General features: G+C 44.6%; 2 protein-coding genes across 2 annotated transcripts; both read left to right on the forward strand.

Moving 5' to 3' along the window:
• Positions 1-1,206: 1,206 nt before the first annotated feature.
• Positions 1,207-6,925, forward strand: LOC116238816 (feather keratin 1-like). The gene is made up of 2 exons (XM_090130605.1): positions 1,207-1,527; positions 6,608-6,925. Exon 2 carries the CDS (start codon positions 6,629-6,631, stop codon positions 6,923-6,925), a length of 297 nt encoding a protein of 98 aa, XP_089986731.1. The 5' UTR covers positions 1,207-1,527; positions 6,608-6,628.
• A 6,828-nt stretch (positions 6,926-13,753) lies between these two features.
• Positions 13,754-18,131, forward strand: KCTD12 (potassium channel tetramerization domain containing 12). The gene has a single exon (XM_031608622.2). It carries the CDS (start codon positions 13,960-13,962, stop codon positions 14,938-14,940), a length of 981 nt encoding a protein of 326 aa, XP_031464482.1. The 5' UTR covers positions 13,754-13,959; the 3' UTR covers positions 14,941-18,131.
• Positions 18,132-18,950: the final 819 nt, after the last annotated feature.

Here is an 18,950-nt window from a genome sequence, read left to right on the forward strand (position 1 = left end):
ATGCTGCAGTTTGCATATACATCACAGAATAATCAGTTCCTCCACCTGATGAGGGACCCTCATATGTTTCTCCCTGTTGGGCTTCAGGCTTCTTTTTGCTCTGAGATTCTTCTGTCAGTCACTTGTTAAAGCCATTGTGATCCTGATTCAGCAGTGATACATGGTTGTGACTGCCTGACTGACAAGAGATGTATGGCTAATTCAGTGGGAAGGATGAGGAAGCCTGATACATAGTGTAGGAATGAACAAAGTGCCAACAGAAAACCCTGAGCAGGGGTCTGCAGCTCCTCTAAGTCTATGTGCAGAGGGATATGGAGAGTGTTAATTAATTTCTTTTCATTCAATTAACACTGATCTGTGCTGACCCTTTTTCTTTCCGCACTGCTAGACAAAGAAGATGAACATTCCATCTTCTTTGTCCAAAGCAGGGCCATGCACCAGCACTCTACCCTCTGTCTTGATGCTGACACTATAGCTTTCTATTTCCTTTCTGCGCTTCTGCCTGTCCTTACCAGAGGAACAACTTCCTCCGCTGATTTACCAAAATACCACTTCACATCCAAACTTCTTCTGAAAAATGCAGCTCACCAGGCACCCTTACTTACACGAATAAATTTTAAAATTAGTCTTACAGGTAAATGGCAAGTGTTTCTCATTTACAGTCGTGCTTTCTCAGAGTCTAATGTTAAAAGGCCAGGGATTTTCTTTATTTTGGTTACATAGTGTCAAATCTAATACCCATCAGGAACTCAGATGTCCTACTTAAGGAGTCCAAACTAAAGACGAAACCAAATGCATATGTAAATAATAAAGAAGATTATAGAAATGCTTTGGTGACTGTGTAGGCATCTAGGTTTAGCTGGTCTTGGAACAGCTGACCTCAGTGATTCACATCTCACCCTTTCAAAGAAAAAAATATTTTACTTATTCTCCCAGTTTCTGCATGGGCCTTCTATTTCACTTCCCTTGAACTCCAGAAGCCTACTTCAACCTCTATGCAAGGCCCCTGAGGATAACAGAGTTACAGCCCAGGCTACTCAGACACTTCATGTTTTTACTGCATTTGCATTTGTTTTGGTTATTCAAAATATGGCCCAAAAAACAGAAGAAAAAAAAAACCTGCTTGATTGATGAACCTCATCACAATCATCACAGAAACTTGGTATTGTCGCTCCCTCCCAACACATGTTTGCATAAACTGGATCCTTTCCCCAGAGTTCTAGAACAAGCTAAGGTAGGTGCTGTCATCATGTCTCTACTCCCTTTTTCCTCCATCTCACACTTGGCTGGTAGCAAAATAGAAAAAGTTAAGAGGGGAGGAGCTCTAGATTTGAACCCACGATTATCTACACTGCTTAATTTTCCTCCTGTTTTGGTGTTGTGTTGAAGCACTTCCTGCTCTCTCTGCAAGACAAATGGCTTTCAAAATGTAAGCAGAGTGGATATGAGGTAGCCACTGCCACTTGGCCTCAAAGCCACAGGCTACAAGCAGAGCTTGTGGAGCTGGAGAAGGCAAGGCAAGGCAAGGTAAGCATCCGGACTGCTGCCTTTCTGGCAGCTTTCTAGTCACTTGGTGAGGCATTAGTGCATTCAGAGTTTTTGTTCTTGCCCACAACACTGCTGCTATATGGACTGCTGATAGAAGAGATGAACTAAAGGTGACTGCTAATTAACTAAGTGATTCTGGAACAATTTCCAGAACAAGTTTTTACTTGCATAACAGTGGTAAATTTCTTTAAGCTCTAGAAACAGATGGTGATTTCTCCTTTCAGTGAGGGCTGCCAATAGCATCAGTAAGTATACACAGTTCATCAGACGGATAAATGTTGGGTTAAAAATTCAAGTAATCAGGAGTCACACTCCTCGCTACATATGCAGGAGCAAACACTATAAATAAGACTGGAGGAATTTCACACAGAGAATGATGCTATTCAGAATCTGGAGGGTAATTTCCAAGCACCCTGATGAGTTGGCACTGCCTGTAAACAAAAGCGCCTCTGCTTGAAGAACGCACGGCTCACGAAATGGCTTCCTTCGGCTGCGGCACTGCAGCGCCCGAAAGCTGCGAGCAGAGACAGCACTGCCACCTGCTGCTCCCAGGGCACGGGTCTCACTTCCATCAGGGGAACCGCAGCATGGGTAGTTAAAGTTGGCATTTCCCACGATAGTGCATTTACTGCAAATTAATTAAAAAGTGAAAATTAATAATTAAAAAGAAATAAAGGCAACTGTCGACTTTGCAAAACAGAAGGGAATAAAATAAGCTGTAATTAATGTGCTGTCACAGTTTCGAAAAAATAAACAAGCCATCTTGCCACTTGTTTCACAGCTTAATCACATCCTTTGATGCTGTTATCTTTGGCTGGTTCAACTGAAAGAGTTTCATTAGCAATTTAGTGAAAATGCAGGCAATCAGCATCTCACCAGATTAAGGCTTTACAATAACAATGCTGTCCTTAATTAAAGGTATCATGGGCAATGGCAGACTGATAATAGCTGGAATCTTGGAAATCTTGTCCTTGGTGAACATTAGAAATGTGCCCACAGAGTTAATGTTTTAAGGTGATAATAGAAGCCATTGCAATATTCATAGTTCTACAACAGTATGCCACTGACATAAACTGATAGTGACTAATGAGATGGCAGATGAGGCTAGCAAGAGACACAGTTCATCAGTATTAACCTGGTCACTACAGATAGGACTAGTGAAGGGCAGGTCTATGATCGCTGTAAAGTCAGTGCTGAAGACACTATGCAAGGATTTTATGAAGAAAACCTGGTGGCCCTGGAGCTTTAGATGAGACACAATTAGATAATTTCACTAGAGTTTATGTTTTAATGAGTTAGTTGTGAAAGTTTTCAGGAAGCACAAAAGTGATGGTGATTTTCTCTGACAATGATGCACAAGTACAATCTGAAGGAAAGCCAACATACTTTTGAGAAAATTGATTTTTCACACCTTCACCTCAGAAATGCTTTGATGAAATAAATAAATGTATATGAAAAGGCATGCATAGGATGCATGTGATCAGGCACTGCAGGTGAAATCACAGAATCACATAATTGCAACTGTTGGAAGGGACCTCAAGAGATCATTGAGTCCAACCCCGCTGCTAAAGCAGGTGCCCTACAGTAGGTCGCACAGGTAGGTGTACAGACAGGTCTTGAATATCTCCATAGCAGGAGACTCCACAACCTCTCTGTTCAACCTGTTCCAGTGCTCTGTCACCTTTATCATAAAGAAGTTCTTCCGCATGTTCTTATGGAACTTCGTATGCTATCCTTCAGTCTTCAAGCACCTCTCCCATTCACCAAAATCTTTTAAAGATGATAGAGAGTTCAGCAATCCCCTCTGCCAGCTCCCTCAGCACTCATGGGTACATCCCACTGAGGCCTGTGGATTTGTGTGATGATTTTGGCTAGATGCATCTTCTTGAACCCTAGGGAAGCTTTCCATTCCTCAGACTCTTCCTCTTATCTCCAGGGTCTAGGATTCCTGAGGGGCAAATCCTGGCTGAAACCTCAGGAAATTTTGCCTCTGACTTGAGAGGGGCCAAAATGTCAACTTTCATGTTTATATTTGCACATGGATTCCACCAGGAAGGATTTTCTTTCTGAATTTTAGAACAACTCTTCTTTATGCTAGATTCTAAAGAAAACAGCTTTTCCCATTAGTCAGAACACTTGATACGCAGTGTGGCATTACAGCCTGTTCATACTTTCTCTTCCAATGCTTTGAATCAGGATCATCCTTGCTTGGCAAGTCAAGCTGCCCATGGCTTATCTACTCAATGTGTGTTAATACTGCTCTGTAAGCCCATTCATCTGTTCCTTACAGGGTCTGTGATTGTAAGTCATTCAAGCGTATGAACCTGAGCCCTTCTCTACCACTACCTTCTGTCATTCTTAATGCTTGGAAACTCTTCAGAATGTCAGAGAAATGCTGACTGACCCAAGTGCCTGGTGATGTGCTCCCTCCCTTTTCTGGTGCAAATTCAAACAGTTTAGCTTATAATAAGCACACATTGCAGCTTATAGAATGGGAGAGAAGCAGAAGAGTGTTTTGGCATACAGACATGATTCTCAGACTTATGATGCTCAGTGGATAGAAAAAGGGAAGTTATGCAAAAGAAAAGAATTCTGGTAAGCAGTAAAAAAGTAGGCTGTGGCTATAATATCAATTTTACAGGATACCCATCACTATAGCAAGTATTTATGAAATTGAAGCTTCCCAACCTGTACACTAAAGATATCACTTGAATGTATCCAGTTCACTTCTGAAGAGCTCCTATGGGTTATGGTTACTGAGGCTAAATGCAGTTACTGGTATTCTTCCTTTGTATAGCTAACACAAGACCATTCTCACTCCAGTCCTCTGCTCCTCCAGCCCTGACCCCTCTTTTTGATGTGTGATGCATACTTAATTTAGCAACGTTCGCAATCTGTCCTCTTGAACTTATAGAGTACTTAGGGCTGTATGTAAGCACCTCCTATGGCTTCTGAAACATTTTTTTCCATTGCAAAGTGAAAAAAATAAAAACAAAATACAAAACAAATATATTTGCTTTGGCTGATGGAAAAAAGTGTACCAGTACATTAAAAACAAGAATGTAAAATATGTGGAAAAAGTAAACAAAACATAACTTAGTAAATCTACTGTTGTCAAATGGCAGTGACCTGAACATCATTATTTTTTTATTACAAGTTGAGGGGACAGCCACATCAGCCTTAACCTGAGGATACAGACTGAGATATCAAGAAGAGAGATCACATGCATAGGTTACTGGTGAATATTTACCCTTTAAAGTTATTCCAATATAAAACAGGTCTGAATAACCACAGTTATAATCTATACACAGTATTAAAGACAAGGCTGTGTAATTACTGTAACTCTAGAACACTGACAATATGCAGTTCAAGGCTCATAAAATCCAGAAAGAACTGCTATCAATCCCCTCTGTATTTATTTTGCTTTTTCTTAGCTGTATTTCATTTTTTCCTTTCTCCTTTTCCCCTACAACAAGTTTTATGCTTGGCAATTTACATGTATTCTTTTTACTTTTTGGACTGCCAGTCATCAGAGAGTTTTGATTTACAAAGAGATCTTTTCTTATTCTGGAAGCTTCTTTGTCACTCTGACTGCAGGATTTATGCTTCTGCCTCTCAGATAAGCTTCCCCTTCACTGAGATCCATTCTACAATCCCAGCCTCTTTCTATGTGATTTAACCCCTCAGAGATGAACAGATGCTTGGGTTTTTTTTTTCCTCATTTTATTTGAAAAGATTATATTTAAGGGAATTGGTTCTCCACAATCAAGACTTTGTATTAAAAAAATGTAAACAATAACAATGAAAGCACTCAATTATTTCAGGGTAGCAGGTTCGCAAAAAGCACATATATGCAACACACATGAAAAATTATAAGGTGAAAACGATCAGGTCCCTTTAATGGCTGCAACCTTTTTCAAGCTAGAAAAAATGTATAGCATATACTTCTGCAGTTGTCTCGTGGTAGATATGGGAAAGACAATTTCTGAGTTTTACTACTCAAGCCACCAGATTTGTATTCAAAAGTCAGAGTGATCTTTATTTTGCCAACAGTTTGCAGGTATGCAAAAGGGATCTGAAGATTCTTTTATTAGACACTTAGAACAGGTTGTGCAGAGAAGTTGTGGATGCCCCGGCATTGGGAACGTTCAAAGTAAGGTTAGACGGCTTATGAATAACCAGATCTGCTGCAATATGTCTCAGCTCGTGGCAGGGGGTTGGACTAGATGATCTTTAAAGGTGCCTTCCAAACTAAGTCATTCTGTAATCTAAGATTTTATTATAGTGTTAGGGAAAATGATTGATGATACCGTCCCTCCCATGTGGAAGTACAGATGAAGCTTCAGGGTTAGGAGGAGACCTGTCCCAACCATAAAGACAAGCACTGAAGCAAGGCCCCAGAGGGTAGGAGGCTGCTGTTCCCTCCTGAGGTTACACAGTGCTCATCACTGGCTGCATCATCTGCTCATGCTGACGTGTCATGTCTCCAGGAAATGTTTTGGCCTCTAATCCTGTCACTTGAAAGGAGACTTAGTGGCAGACTGGGCATGTCCTACACAGAAATGAAAAGGGAACATTGAAGGGAACAGAAAAAAAAGACACAAATTTCTTTAATTGTGGTGTTTTGCATGCAAGATGAGCTTGTTGTTATATATAATGTATGTGCAAAGGGTGCCTTTCGACCTATGGGCAGTTCTGAGCAGTATAAAAGCCTGTCCAACACCATGCTCCCTCATCCACTTCTCTTGCCTTCTCCTTCTTGGTGAACAAGGTAAGCAGCAGTGCTCTTCTTGTCATTGTCTCTTTCTCTGTTTCTCTTCTTTCTCCTCTGACCTCCACTGAGTCTTTGACTCTTTTCCAGCCTTGGTGTGAGTCTTATTCCTTGGTGGTGCTCCTACCAGCTCTGTTCTGCTTGCCAGAGTCAGGGGAGGTGGAAGAAGACCTTGGGCTGTCAGTGAAGGGGCCTCTTCCTGCTCCACAGCCCGTACCTCCTCTCTTGGTGAGCAGGCCACCAGGCTGCTGCTCACACTGCCTGTGCTTTGCCTGCCCTTTCTCCTAGGTACACCTCCATCCCACAGCCATGTCCTGCTTCGATCTGTGCCGTCCCTGTGGCCCGACCCCGCTGGCCAACAGCTGCAACGAGCCCTGTGTGCGGCAGTGCCAGGACTCCCGTGTGGTGATCCAGCCCTCTCCTGTGGTGGTGACCCTGCCAGGTCCCATCCTCAGCTCCTTCCCCCAGAACACTGCTGTGGGATCCAGCACCTCTGCTGCTGTTGGCAGCATCCTTAGCCAGGAGGGAGTGCCTATCTCTTCTGGGGGCTTTGGCTTCTCTGGCCTGGGTGGCCGGCTCTCTGGAAGGAGGTGCCTGCCCTGCTAAAGCTGGGGTGGACATCCTCTGAGCGCATCCCAGTGATGCTTGAAGCCAGGCACCAGACTGAGGATGTAGCTGCTGGCCAGGGTTTCCAGATGGGATAGGCATCCTCCTGCCCTCCTGCAAAGCAGAGAGGGAAGCCAGGGTGCCAGCCTGTGCTGACTGGAAACACAGCCAGCAGACGTCTTCTTCTCCTGCTTTCTTCTCATCATCACAAGTCTTTGTTGTCTCATGCTGTCCTCTGCCATGGATTCATCCTGAAGCAAGCTGAGAGGGCCCCACTTCTTCCTCTCGCCACGTGAGGGAGGAAAACATGCATCCTATTGTGGCAAAGTTTGCAAGCTGACTGCCAATCTGTTTACCAGCTGCTTTTGTAGCAGCTTTAAACTATGCATGCTTTGATTCCTTCTTTAGATTCAATAAAATTTATGCTGCATTGTAATCTCAGTATCCTCGTGTTCCTTTCCTGTTGAGATTCATGGCAAAGTCATTCAGGGAAAAATATTTTGACTTGGAGTCAAAATGTTGTATAGCACCATAAAGTTTACCTTTGTAAACTTTGTATGGTATTGTCCAGGTCTTATCAGTGTCCAGGACATCCCTCTAATGGGCATGTCAGCAATGAATGATGTTGGATATTGTTTTTCATTTGATAAGACAGGATAATTTGATAAGCCGAATACAGGAGTAGGACTTGATGGTCTTTCTGAGTCTCTTCCAATTCAGGATATTCCAGGATTCTACAATACAAAGAGGAGAGCTTCTTAAAAATTGAATTCCTGTATTCCTCAAGGGCTTAAAGAGTCTGCAAACTGCTAGAATTAAGTGTGGTGTGATTTGCTTGAGAATTTAGATACTTGCTTATTTAAAACTTCATTAAATCCGAACACTGATTTTTCATTCCATATATTTCTGAAATGTCCTAACCATCTGACACTTGCTCTATCAATATGTTAATTTTTAGCAATAAGGTGTTAGTTAAACTTATTGACATGACTGAAAATCACAGATGTTGTAGATAGATAATATCTTACAAGAAATCCCTACAAAGCAGAGTGATAATTCCTCCATGTAAACTTGGAACAGGAAAGCACATTCGGAATTTCCTAGACAGAGTAACTGAATCCCATTTTAGCGTCTCCAGCTACAGAGCAAAATACATAAAGTTCCCTCAGAAAGAAGACAGCTTTGTCAGTCCTACTTCCAAATGGACTACAGTTTTAATTTACAGGTAAGAAACACTGTTTTTCATTACTTTGTGCAGTAACATCTCATTATCATGGGCCATCAGGAAGCTAGGGAACAGTCAACTCTGCCTGATGAAGTTGATTCCAACCTTCTAGCTCAGCTTCAAGAAACAAAACTCAGCCTAAGCTGAAAATCAGGTTGGGTTCTGCAGCACATAAGGAGTTAAGAGCACAAATGATAGAGGAAGCTTGGAAACACTGCTGAGGATGAGGGCTGGCACTTCATGAATGAAGTGTTCTGGCAAGCTCAACTTTAGTTCTAGCAGATGCTGACCTGCTAATTCACTTGCTAGGCTGAGATGTTCAGCAGGCAAAGCATCTTCCCTCTCAAATGAAATGTTCTCACTACAACATTAGTTTACACTGGGTCAGAGACGGTGTGAGCAAGCAGGAGGCCCACCAGCTCCTCCTGGCATGGCCACACAACTGAGACACACTGCCTGCAGGAGCTAAGAGAGGGTCTGCTCACAGCCTTCACTCACAGATGTTTCCATTGACATGAATGCTGGTTATGGCCATAAGTGATGTGTGTTCAGTAAGATCCTGAGTGAATGGCTATTTTCCAGGACATTTTGAGCAGTGAAAACCTTTTGGAGCTGCATACCAAGCAGGAGGGCCTGTACTCTGAGGCCTAAGAGGCAGAAACCAGTTTGGGCATCCTAACAATAAAGAGTCTTCTTTTTTTTTTTTTTTTTTTTTTTAATGCATTTAAATTCTGACTTTCATCTTTCAGGTAGGAAGGTGAACACTGAGTCTCTAATGAGACTTCATTAATTTCATTTCAGTCTGTGTCAGAGGAGATGAAGTCTGGTGGACAGATGCTTAATCACAGAACCCAGGAAAAAGCTGGGCCCACCTCTGCCACATTCAAAGCATCCTTCAGGACTGACACCCTGAATGAACATTAGCATGCTAAATAAGCTTTGTCAAGCCGTTCCCTCCCTGCCAGTTTAATATTTCTCGTTAGTTTAGATGGACTGTGAAACTAGCAGGGTGTGACATCAACACACTCAATTCCGCATCCGAAGACACAAGCTTAGGTAGGACAAAAAATAGCATGCATATTTGTCAGTCACCAACTCATGGAGTGCCTGCTGTGGGTTCCCACCTAGGGACTTTCTTTCCCTCCTTCTTTAATGGATGCGGTAAGCATCCCTGGTGAGGATAACAGCATTTCTTCCATTAAATGTAATAGGAATTTTACATCAATTTCAACAGGAAAAGATGCAAAGAGAACAAAGAAAAACATTCATTTTTCTGAGTCTGTTCAAGTGAACCATTCCAGTTTACATTTGGTACATAGTGGCAAAAAGCCAAAGCAAATGAATTCCTTATTGTGCACTGACCACAAGTATCATTTTGAAAAGTTAGATTACCAAAAAACACACCAATAACCACAGCTAAATGGAACATGTAAGTCTGAAACACAGTCACCACTATCTTTATTATTAATTACTTATTTTTCAAGAATACATTTTGAATTCCTCTGTTAAAATACAGTTTCATAAATAAGAAAGGGATTTAAGCCAAACCTCTAACTTTTAAAAAGTTTCTTAAAAAGTATTTTCTCTTGTATAGATTTCATGCCCAGGAGTGACGCTCCCCTTGTGATTAGCTTCTCAGAGGAACAGACTTAAGGTCAGATCTTCACTGGTTCCTTTGCAAACCAGCACTTCTGTCTTTTGATTATAGCCTCCTCCGAGATTTGTCTTCTGGGTTTGAAGCACAACCCAACCTTGTCTGAGCCTTGACTCCTGACTTCAGTTCCTACCCTGGGGCCTTCAGTAATAAGAAGGACTGCCAGCACCCTACTCTCTTGCATTTACCATTCGCAAATGCTTTTTCTCACTAAAAGCTATTCTGAAGCCTGACAGACCCTACAGAAAGGCAGGCAAGTGGGAGTAGAGGTTGTTTTTGATATCCTAATTAGTTGTGTTAAAAAAAAAAAAAACAGATAATGAGTTACATTTTCCCTACTAGAAGAAACTCTTCTATTGAATCCTCATGCCGTCAGATTCTAGGACAGAGTGTAAGGCTGCTGATCCATGCTGATGGCTGATGTAGAAGATTGATGTAGCTTCCACTCGTGTTTGCAAAGGTCTGACTGTCTTTCTGTCAGTACTGTGGTAGAAGCTGGGTCAGAATGCTATGTATTCACAGAAAGTAAAATTGCCAAGGGAAGACTTGTACATGTGAATGAAATATTTCACTGAAATATCGAAAATTAATTTCTGAGAGCCAAGTCTCATAGAAAGAACAGTGACTTAGAACTGCTCCACAGGGACTGTGAGTAATTTGGCACAGGAGAAAACTTGCACATGTTGTGCATGTAAAATATCACACTGCTACACATTATAAAATGACATAACTGTCCTATATCCCTCTGGCAGAGCTGAGTGTTTTGACACTTGATCATCTCCTGAGGTCTCTTCCAACCTGAATTATTCTGATTCTTCCTTCAATGTCACTCACACTTGAACATTTTCATAGGAGATGGACTTCCTAGGATATGCAGTTGCAGCTAACTAACAATATTCTTTTTCTTGCATCCTCAAAGCAAGATTGTGAGGCTTAAATGAGCAAAGCTGAACCATAGGTTCAGATCAGTAGTCCTTTTGTTATTTTTACGCAGGAGATTAAATATTTTACTGAATTCAGTAATGAACTCTAAAACAATTCAATCATATCTTATTAGACATAACTGCAAACCACAACTTTTAGTTCTGAAGAGGGATAAAATGTGTTCTTGCTTTGTCAAGTGTCCTAGGAAGAATGTGAATATAGTAATATTTACTTCTACTTTCTGTGACTAAAAGGCTCTGAGCAACATGATCTAGCTGCATATGTCTCTGTTCATTGCAGGGGACTACGGTCCTTGAAGGTCCCTTCCAGCTCAAACGGATTCTATGATTTCTCTAAATCGGGTATTTGGGTCATGTAAGCAACACTTCGGAGCCCTTTCCATTTATTAACTGCAATATGGTTCACTTCCGCTAGGTGCTGCCCTTCCTCTACGGTTTGAGAAGGAATTTTTACACTTCCTGCTCGAGGGCATCTGAACCAGATTACTCCTGTGGCTGTTGTACTCACACTGCAAAAACCAGGCTCGTTCTTCATCCCAGCATGGTGCCACTGGCAGCCGTGATGGAAACCTTCTTTTAAGCACTGACTCAACAAAAGCACCCATCCAAAAAAGAACAACAGTCTAAACTCAAAAATGCCAAAAGAAAAACGGATCCCACTGTTAGGACAGAAGGCATCCAAAGCATAGCTCGTCCCAGTTGACAGCTAACAGCAAATGCTGTGAGTGCCTTATCTGAAGCAACTCATTCTCAGAATTGTCATGGTACCAACAGAGTTAAGGAAATTCACATTTCCCATCATAAAGCTTAATGTGTCCACCAGATCTCAAAATCTCCCTTTACTAGTCATATGTCTGCCATGGAGCTCTGTGGCACCCCTGAATGTACCAGTACCAGTACCTCACCGAGTCTCCCACACAAAACGAGAATAAAACACAGAGGTTATAGCTGCGTTATGCAACCTAGTGACTGACACGCACATGAAAATAGTTGATACATTCATCCATTTTAATACCACTGGATGAAGTCCAGTTCTCGTCATTGGAGATAAATATAGCCAAGTAAAAAGAGATGGGAAATGGAGAAAAAACTATTTTAAAATTTGGTGAAATTAGAAAAGAAACAACTGTCGGATGTTACAATAACCACAGCCTTGCAGTCAGGCAAAGCATCCTCTCTTGCATAAAGCCGCAGGAGATGCCCAGAGAGAACAGTAGTTTTGAGAAGTAGTTGCTTCAAAACTGGTATTTCAGTCCTGGGTTCATCCTTCAGCCCAAAGAATGACAGCTATCTCAGAGACAACCACGGCAGCCTGGGAGCCCTGGGCAGTCTGACCTGCTGGATGGCAACCCTGCCCATGGCTGGGGATTGGAACTGGATCAGCTTTGAGGTTCCATCCAACCCAAGCCATTCCATGATTCTATGATTCTGTGGTCAGCTTGCTTAAATAGCAGATGAATTAAACATCCTATTTTTTTACACCGAAGCATCTGCAAGGCATCCTGCTGGCATATATAGAATCTTCCACTGAAAATTGTGCAGTGAATAATTGCCCTCACGAGCATCACATGATCTCATCTCCTGGGTGCACAGTGCTCTTAGCAGAGCCCACACAAGGGAAGCTGAATTTAAAATATGCATCTGTGGGAGGCTCCTGAAGTGGCTTCCTACTAAGGATGGCCGGGAGCAGGGTGATGCTGGGGGGAAACACCACATAAAGGAACAGAGGCAAAAGTAACCCCATGAAGCTCCTACCAGCAAACCACAGTGTGATATTTTCATGTGTTTTAGTCTAGTGAGTTGACTCTAAAATAGCATAAGACAAAACAAAGATTCCCTCTGGGCTAGTGGATAAGTGACATTATTTTTCTTTTTGTCTGTAGTGACAAACTTGTGTATTCAAATGGATAGTAAACCAAACTCTTTCAGGCTTCTTGTACTTCCCCTGATCTTCACTAAACTACAGTTTTAACCCCAATTCTACTCCTCTCTCAAAAAAGAATAAAAAATAAAAAGGAAGAATGAACCAAGTCCTTAGTTACAACACATCAGCAAAATATCAGATTAACCTACTGTGCCATTTTGCTCCCACAAATGAAAACACATGGTGGTCTGTGTGCTGGCAGCCTGTTTTTCCATTTGGAAAATGCAGTGTTCTCTGCTGCCTTATTCTTAGTCCTTTCCAACTGAACTGTTGAGGCTCCTGAGTGACTCAAGCTCACCCCATGCCCTGCCTCACCTCCCTGTTCTTGTCATCTGCTCCCTCTGCAAAACTCTTATTTCTCAACTCCCTCCCTTCTTCCTCTTCTCTGTGGCAAACTTACCTCGCTTTCTGAGAACTAGCTTGCCTTTCCTTCCTCCTCCATTTCTCCATTTTCAAAGTAATTTTAACGCCTGGCTCTGCACCATCTGATTTCTCGTTCAATGGATTTGTTGTTTGTAGCACAACAGACCTTGGAAAGCGCTCCCTCCTGTCCCTCCAGCTGCTCTTGAGCAAATGGGCACGAGTGGACACCCCAAGGAGAGAAACCGAGCACACCACAACGGCAGCTCAATGCTGTCGCTCGTAAAGAAAAAGAAAGGTGGAAGAAATTCAAGCAAAGCCCCGAAACATAATTTAAATGCTCCCTGCCGCTACATTCTAAATAGGCGCTTATGTTTCCTAACATACCCAATAACTCCCAATCACATCTCAGCTGTAAGGCCACCCGGTGACACCTGTACTCCCCCCGACACACACACGGGTGCCACGGTAGAGTCTCCGCACCGCCACTCCCGGTGCGTTCCTCACGAACAGCGGCCGAGGGCAGAAGGAGCGGAACCGCGCTCCCCCCTTCTCCGCAACACCCGGCGCCGGGCCTCAGGGAAAGGCAGGGCAGGGCAGGACGGGGCGGGGGCCGGGGACCCTGCGTCAGTGCCGAGCCGCCGCCGTCCCCTCCCCGCGCGCTCGGCTCTGCCTCCCGCCGGCCTCCCCCGCCTCCCGCCGGCTGCGGCCGCGTACATAAACGCGGCCCCGCCGCCGCCGGGGCGCTCCGCTCGTAGCCCGACGGAGGCGCCCGGTCTGTAGTGCGGCCGCCCGGCTCCACGCACCGACGGGGCGGGGGCTCCGGCGGGCAGCGGCCCTGCGGCACCTGCCGGCGGCGGCAAGAGGGAGGAGGAGGAGGAGGAGGACGAAGGCGGCGTCTCCCCGCCCGCGGCGGGCTCCCTCGGCATGGCCCTGGCGGACAGCGCCCGCGGGCTGCCCAACGGCGGCGGCGTGTCGCCGGCGGCGGGGAGCGGGGCGACGGCAGCGGCGGCGGGCGGCTGGTCGGCCTTCCCCGAGATCGTGGAGCTGAACGTGGGCGGGCAGGTGTACGTGACGCGGCGCTGCACCGTGGTCTCGGTGCGGGACTCGCTGCTCTGGCGCATGTTCTCGCAGCAGCAGCCCAGCGAACTGCCCCGGGACAGCAAGGGCCGTTTCTTCCTCGACCGCGACGGCTTCCTCTTCCGCTACATCCTGGACTACCTGCGGGACCTGCAGCTGGTGCTGCCCGAGCACTTCCCCGAGCGCAGCCGTCTGCAGCGCGAAGCCGAGTACTTCCAGCTGCCCGACCTGGCGCGCCGCCTGGCGCAGGCTCGGGCCGCCACCGCCGCCGCCCGCCCCGCCGCGCTGCACCGCGACGGCTCGCTCTGCGCCGACGAACCGCCGCTGCTCGGCTGCTTGGAGGCAGAGCCCGCGGAAGGAGGCGCCGCGGCGGCGTCCGCGCCGTCGCCCACCGCCAGCCGCAGCCCCTCGGGCGGGCCGCTGCTGACGCCCTCGCAGTCGCTGGACGGGGCGGGCGGGCGGCGCTCCGGCTACATCACCATCGGCTACCGCGGCTCCTACACCATCGGGCGGGAGGCGCAGGCCGACGCCAAGTTCCGGAGGGTGGCGCGCATCACCGTGTGCGGCAAGACCGCGCTGGCCAAGGAGGTCTTCGGGGAAACGCTGAACGAGAGCCGCGACCCCGACCGCCCCCCCGAGCGCTACACCGCCCGCTACTACCTCAAGTTCAACTTCCTCGAGCAAGCCTTCGACCGCCTCTCCGAGGCCGGCTTCCGCATGGCCGCCTGCTCCTCCACCGGCACCTGCGCCTTCGGTCCCGAGCAGGGCGGTCCCGCCGACGACAAGATCTGGACCAGCTACACCGAGTACGTCTTCTGCCGGGACTGAGCCCCGCCCGGCGGCGCGGGGCTGCGCGGCCCTCGCACCCGCGGGGCTCCCCCGCCGCCTCCCGCCTCGCCTCACCGCAGCGCGCGGCCCCGGAGGGCCCCGGGGGCGGGAGCCGCCGTGCTGCAGTCCGCTTTGGCTGCCGCGGCGCGGCCCGGCTGCCCTGTCCCCCGTCGTGCCCCCCGGTAGCTGTGTTGGGAGCGGGGAGGGAAGAGGTCACGGGTGTGAATAAACACCCCGGCCAGGAAGGCGTGCGTGTGCCCAGCCCCTGCTTCTCCACGCGGTGCCGTCAGGTTGGGGTATAGGGGCCAAAGAACTCTTTACCAGTTGCTTTTCAGTGATTTCTGTTGAACTAGTAGGTGTCTTCTCCCATCCCCATACTCAGACTGAGATTTTACGTCTTTGAGCAGGTTATGGCAGTCCGTTTTCTGGCCCCTCCCATGAAAGCGATGCCAACCTGTGAAGGATAGCCATGTGGCGGTGATGGCTGCCTGTCACGCTGGCATTGCTGCTTGTACTTAACCTGTAGAGATGAATAATTTTGCAGGAAGCGAGCGTCTTTGTGACCAGATTCATCCGCGTCCATCCGCCCTCCCTCAGCCTCTGAACTTGCCAGGCTGCGGAGCTGGGCCGAGGCCTGCGCAGCAGGAGAGCGAGGCTGCAGTGGAGCACTGTTCTTGGGATAACCATCGAACTGTAGTCTGCAGAATCAAGGGACAGCCCTTTGGGAGCTTAAAAAGCTGTGTACATTGTAACTTCCATGGGTGGCATGAAGTCCTTGTAATTCTCTTGAAGTCTGCAATATGCATAGAAAATCCAGTGCATATTTCCTTAGCATCCTCCAAATGACTGAGGTGGGGTAACAGCCGGACTGCCATGGTGAAGGTGGGGCCTACTTCCTGTTATGGTGAAATTGTGTGTGTATGTTGAATGGAAGCAGATAGATTTTTTAAGTGTAATCAAGAGTACCTTGCTTATTATTTTGAGTTTTGTCATCTAAGTGGTGTAAAATTTTGAAGCCAATGGAACTGATGCTGAAGCAACATTTTTAAGAAACAGTTTCTTGTTTTTCATGTCAGTATTACCTGTGACTGCTGAGAGCTAAGAATCTCTCCTGCCACACAGCTCATTCTTAGAAAGGATTAAGCCCCATCCTTACGAAAGCTAGGGCGGTGACAGTATTCTTCAGGAGAAATTGCCCTTTAAGAAAGTAAAGTTGTGTCATGTTCATGCTATTTGGTAGTCTCTCTTGTAGAAGACAGCCACAGCTTGCTTTGCAACCTACAGCCTGAGAGTGGTTTGCACAGTAGGGAAAGTCAAGCAGTTCTATCCAATAAATTCCTGAAGGTTTGAGTACAAAAGCACTTTAACACCTGATTTTGAAGCCTGTGTTCTCTGTTCAGATGGTGACAGAAAAATATCTTAAGTGTAGTGTTGAAAGAATTCAACATTTGAAGCCTGACGTTGCATTTTTTTAAACTGTTGATTAACAAGTTGATCGTTCTAACCCCAAATTTAGAAATACTGCTAGCACTTATGTCTAACCAAAGAATTTCATAGTAGGGTTTTATTTTTAAAACCTTAGTTCCTTTGAAAAGAGCTATAGCCACTTACATACTGAGTTCCAGCACTCAGTCTCCATGTGCATCACTTGGTCGTTCACTAAGTACATCTGCAGTTGCGTAAAACTGAAAATAACTTCCATAGCCATGAGTTTTTTAATTGACGAGATTGTTTATCAGTGTGACTAAAGCGATGATGCACATGCGAAAGCTCTGAATATTGTCCAGCTGTAGATAGATGTATAATGGAGTATTTTTAAGTGGAGAGCAATGTCCATGTCTTGTTAGATGAGCAATAAGATAGAGTGAGAGGCCAATATACCTGAAGACAGATTGAAACCTGTTTGTCTTATGCCTTACTTTGAGATAATTTCTTTATACTGCAAGTGAAAGGAGGTTGATCACAGCTACTAGGTCTGTGCATTGTCATTCTCAAGAATAATGAGTGTCTTTTTCTAGTTTCTGTTAAGTAACTCTGAAGTATGTTTTTTAAAATTTTGTATAAAATTTCAGTAAAAGTGTTCGGGTTCGTTCTAGATAGCTTTCTTTTTTTAAGAATCTGGTAGCTTATGAAATCCATCATAGAAGCTATGAATAGGGGCAGTTTTGAATTGAACTTGTGATTTAGTATGTATATATATATACAGTATATAAACATTTTACATGAATCATTTAGTTTTTTAATCACTTTAGTGCTACAAAATTTCATACCTAGCTGAGCAGTTACATATTATGCTGTGTACATAATATGGTAATGTTTTATTGGTTTCTTATACCTGTTTCTATGGCAGAAAACTGAATGCAAATATCAGCATTAGTGTAGAACTGAAATTGATTACATATTTGCTTGAATGTGAATCATACCTTAACTTCCAGGTGGTTGAATGCATCTCTCTTAACAAAAAATGCCTGTAGTTTGATCAGTGAGTGCTGGCCCATTTGATGGCAGATGACCCAGGAACTCTCAGAATTTTAAGTAAAAGTTGATATAATAAAAATGTAAATAGATCATTTAAAAGAAAAAATCTTTGTGTTTGTGCTAAAAACTCTTTTAAGTGTGATTAGTATTAGACAACGAGGCTGCTCATTTTATATTTAAAATCTCGGTTTGAAATGACAGTGCCACAAATTCAGCAGTCATTTGATGACTTGCTGCAGAAAACTCTGTATGTCTTAAAGGTTAATTAGCAATTTCAGTCAAGTTTTCAAAAGGTAAAATGCCCCAGGCCAAGTCCCTGAGTTTGGATGATCTCCTGTGGTGTGCACTCAGAGAATGGATGGATGCAATAGCTCCTCTAACCCATTATTATACAGAAGGACAACATCTAAAGCCACACTGCTAGAGCCCCACACATGGTTTGCAGCTGTTCATTGTAGATTTACTTAGAGATAAATGCAGTAGCGTTTACAAGAGCTGTTAAACTCAGTCGTTCTTTTAATTAGAATTTAAGGTTTTCAGTGATGCATATCGTGAAGGGTGACTGCGGATGTTTGATAGGATGTTTATATTTTTATACATGTAGATAACAAACCACTTGCTCATTCTTATTTTCACATGTATAGCATTGAAAATAAAGATCCTCCTAGGAAAATGTTGCAAACCAAATTAAATTGTTGTTCTTTAAATATTAACTTGGTTGTGTGATTTATGCTGTCCTTTTTACTCTGGAGAAGATGTTGGCTTTGCACTCTGTTCACAGTGTCGTAACCATTCAACAAATATTTGTGGCTAATAAGTAAAACAGGAACATTGAACCAAGAATGGGGATTTCTAGTAACAGCTGTAGCACGATAAAGAGAAATGTATAATGCTCAGACAGAGCATTTTAAGTTCACAGAGAATTTTTGTGGTACCAGTCAGTATGAATCCGTCCTCAGGGAACCATAGTGAATAAATAGTTTAATTTGAAAAGCACAAAATATTAATGTAAAATGCCTGTGTTTTTTAAGAAACTAATTAAGTATAATTAACTTGGATATAATAATCATTTAATGAAGGAAACTTTAGTACTCAAAGAAAGATCTGAGAGAAATGCTATGGAACAGAAGGGTGATGGTGTTGGCTACCCTGTGAACTCCACTAAACTGTTACAAACCCAGTGGAGTGTGCTGTGGTCAGATTCGTTGCAGGTTAGTAATTCCAGTCAAAACCACTTGTGTGAAGCATCTATATTTAATGGAGCTTTTCTTGGGTAGAATGGTTACAATGCAACGGAACTAAATGAAGGCCCCTAGCACAAGAAGACAACTCTTGGAACAGGTACAGAGGAAAGCCACTAAGATCAGAGGGCTGGAGCACCTCTCCTACGAAGAAAGGTTGAGGGAACTGGGATTGTTTAGCTTAGAGAAGAGAAAGCTCCAGGGAGACTTCATTGCGGCCTTCCCGTACTTGAAGAGAGCGTATAAACATGAGGGGGAATGGCTGTTTACAAGGATGGATAGTGATAGGAC

The sequence above is a fragment of the Phasianus colchicus genome, chromosome 1 (genome assembly GCF_987193195.1).
Source record: "Phasianus colchicus chromosome 1, bPhaCol1.hap1.1, whole genome shotgun sequence".
NCBI lineage: Eukaryota > Metazoa > Chordata > Aves > Galliformes > Phasianidae > Phasianus > Phasianus colchicus.

What these genes read in the sequence shown, in the direction of transcription:
- LOC116238816 (XM_090130605.1), top strand. Translation starts at nt 6,629, where the DNA reads ATGTCCTGCTTCGATCTGTGCCGTCCCTGTGGCCCGACCCCGCTGGCC.
- KCTD12 (XM_031608622.2), top strand. Translation starts at nt 13,960, where the DNA reads ATGGCCCTGGCGGACAGCGCCCGCGGGCTGCCCAACGGCGGCGGCGTG.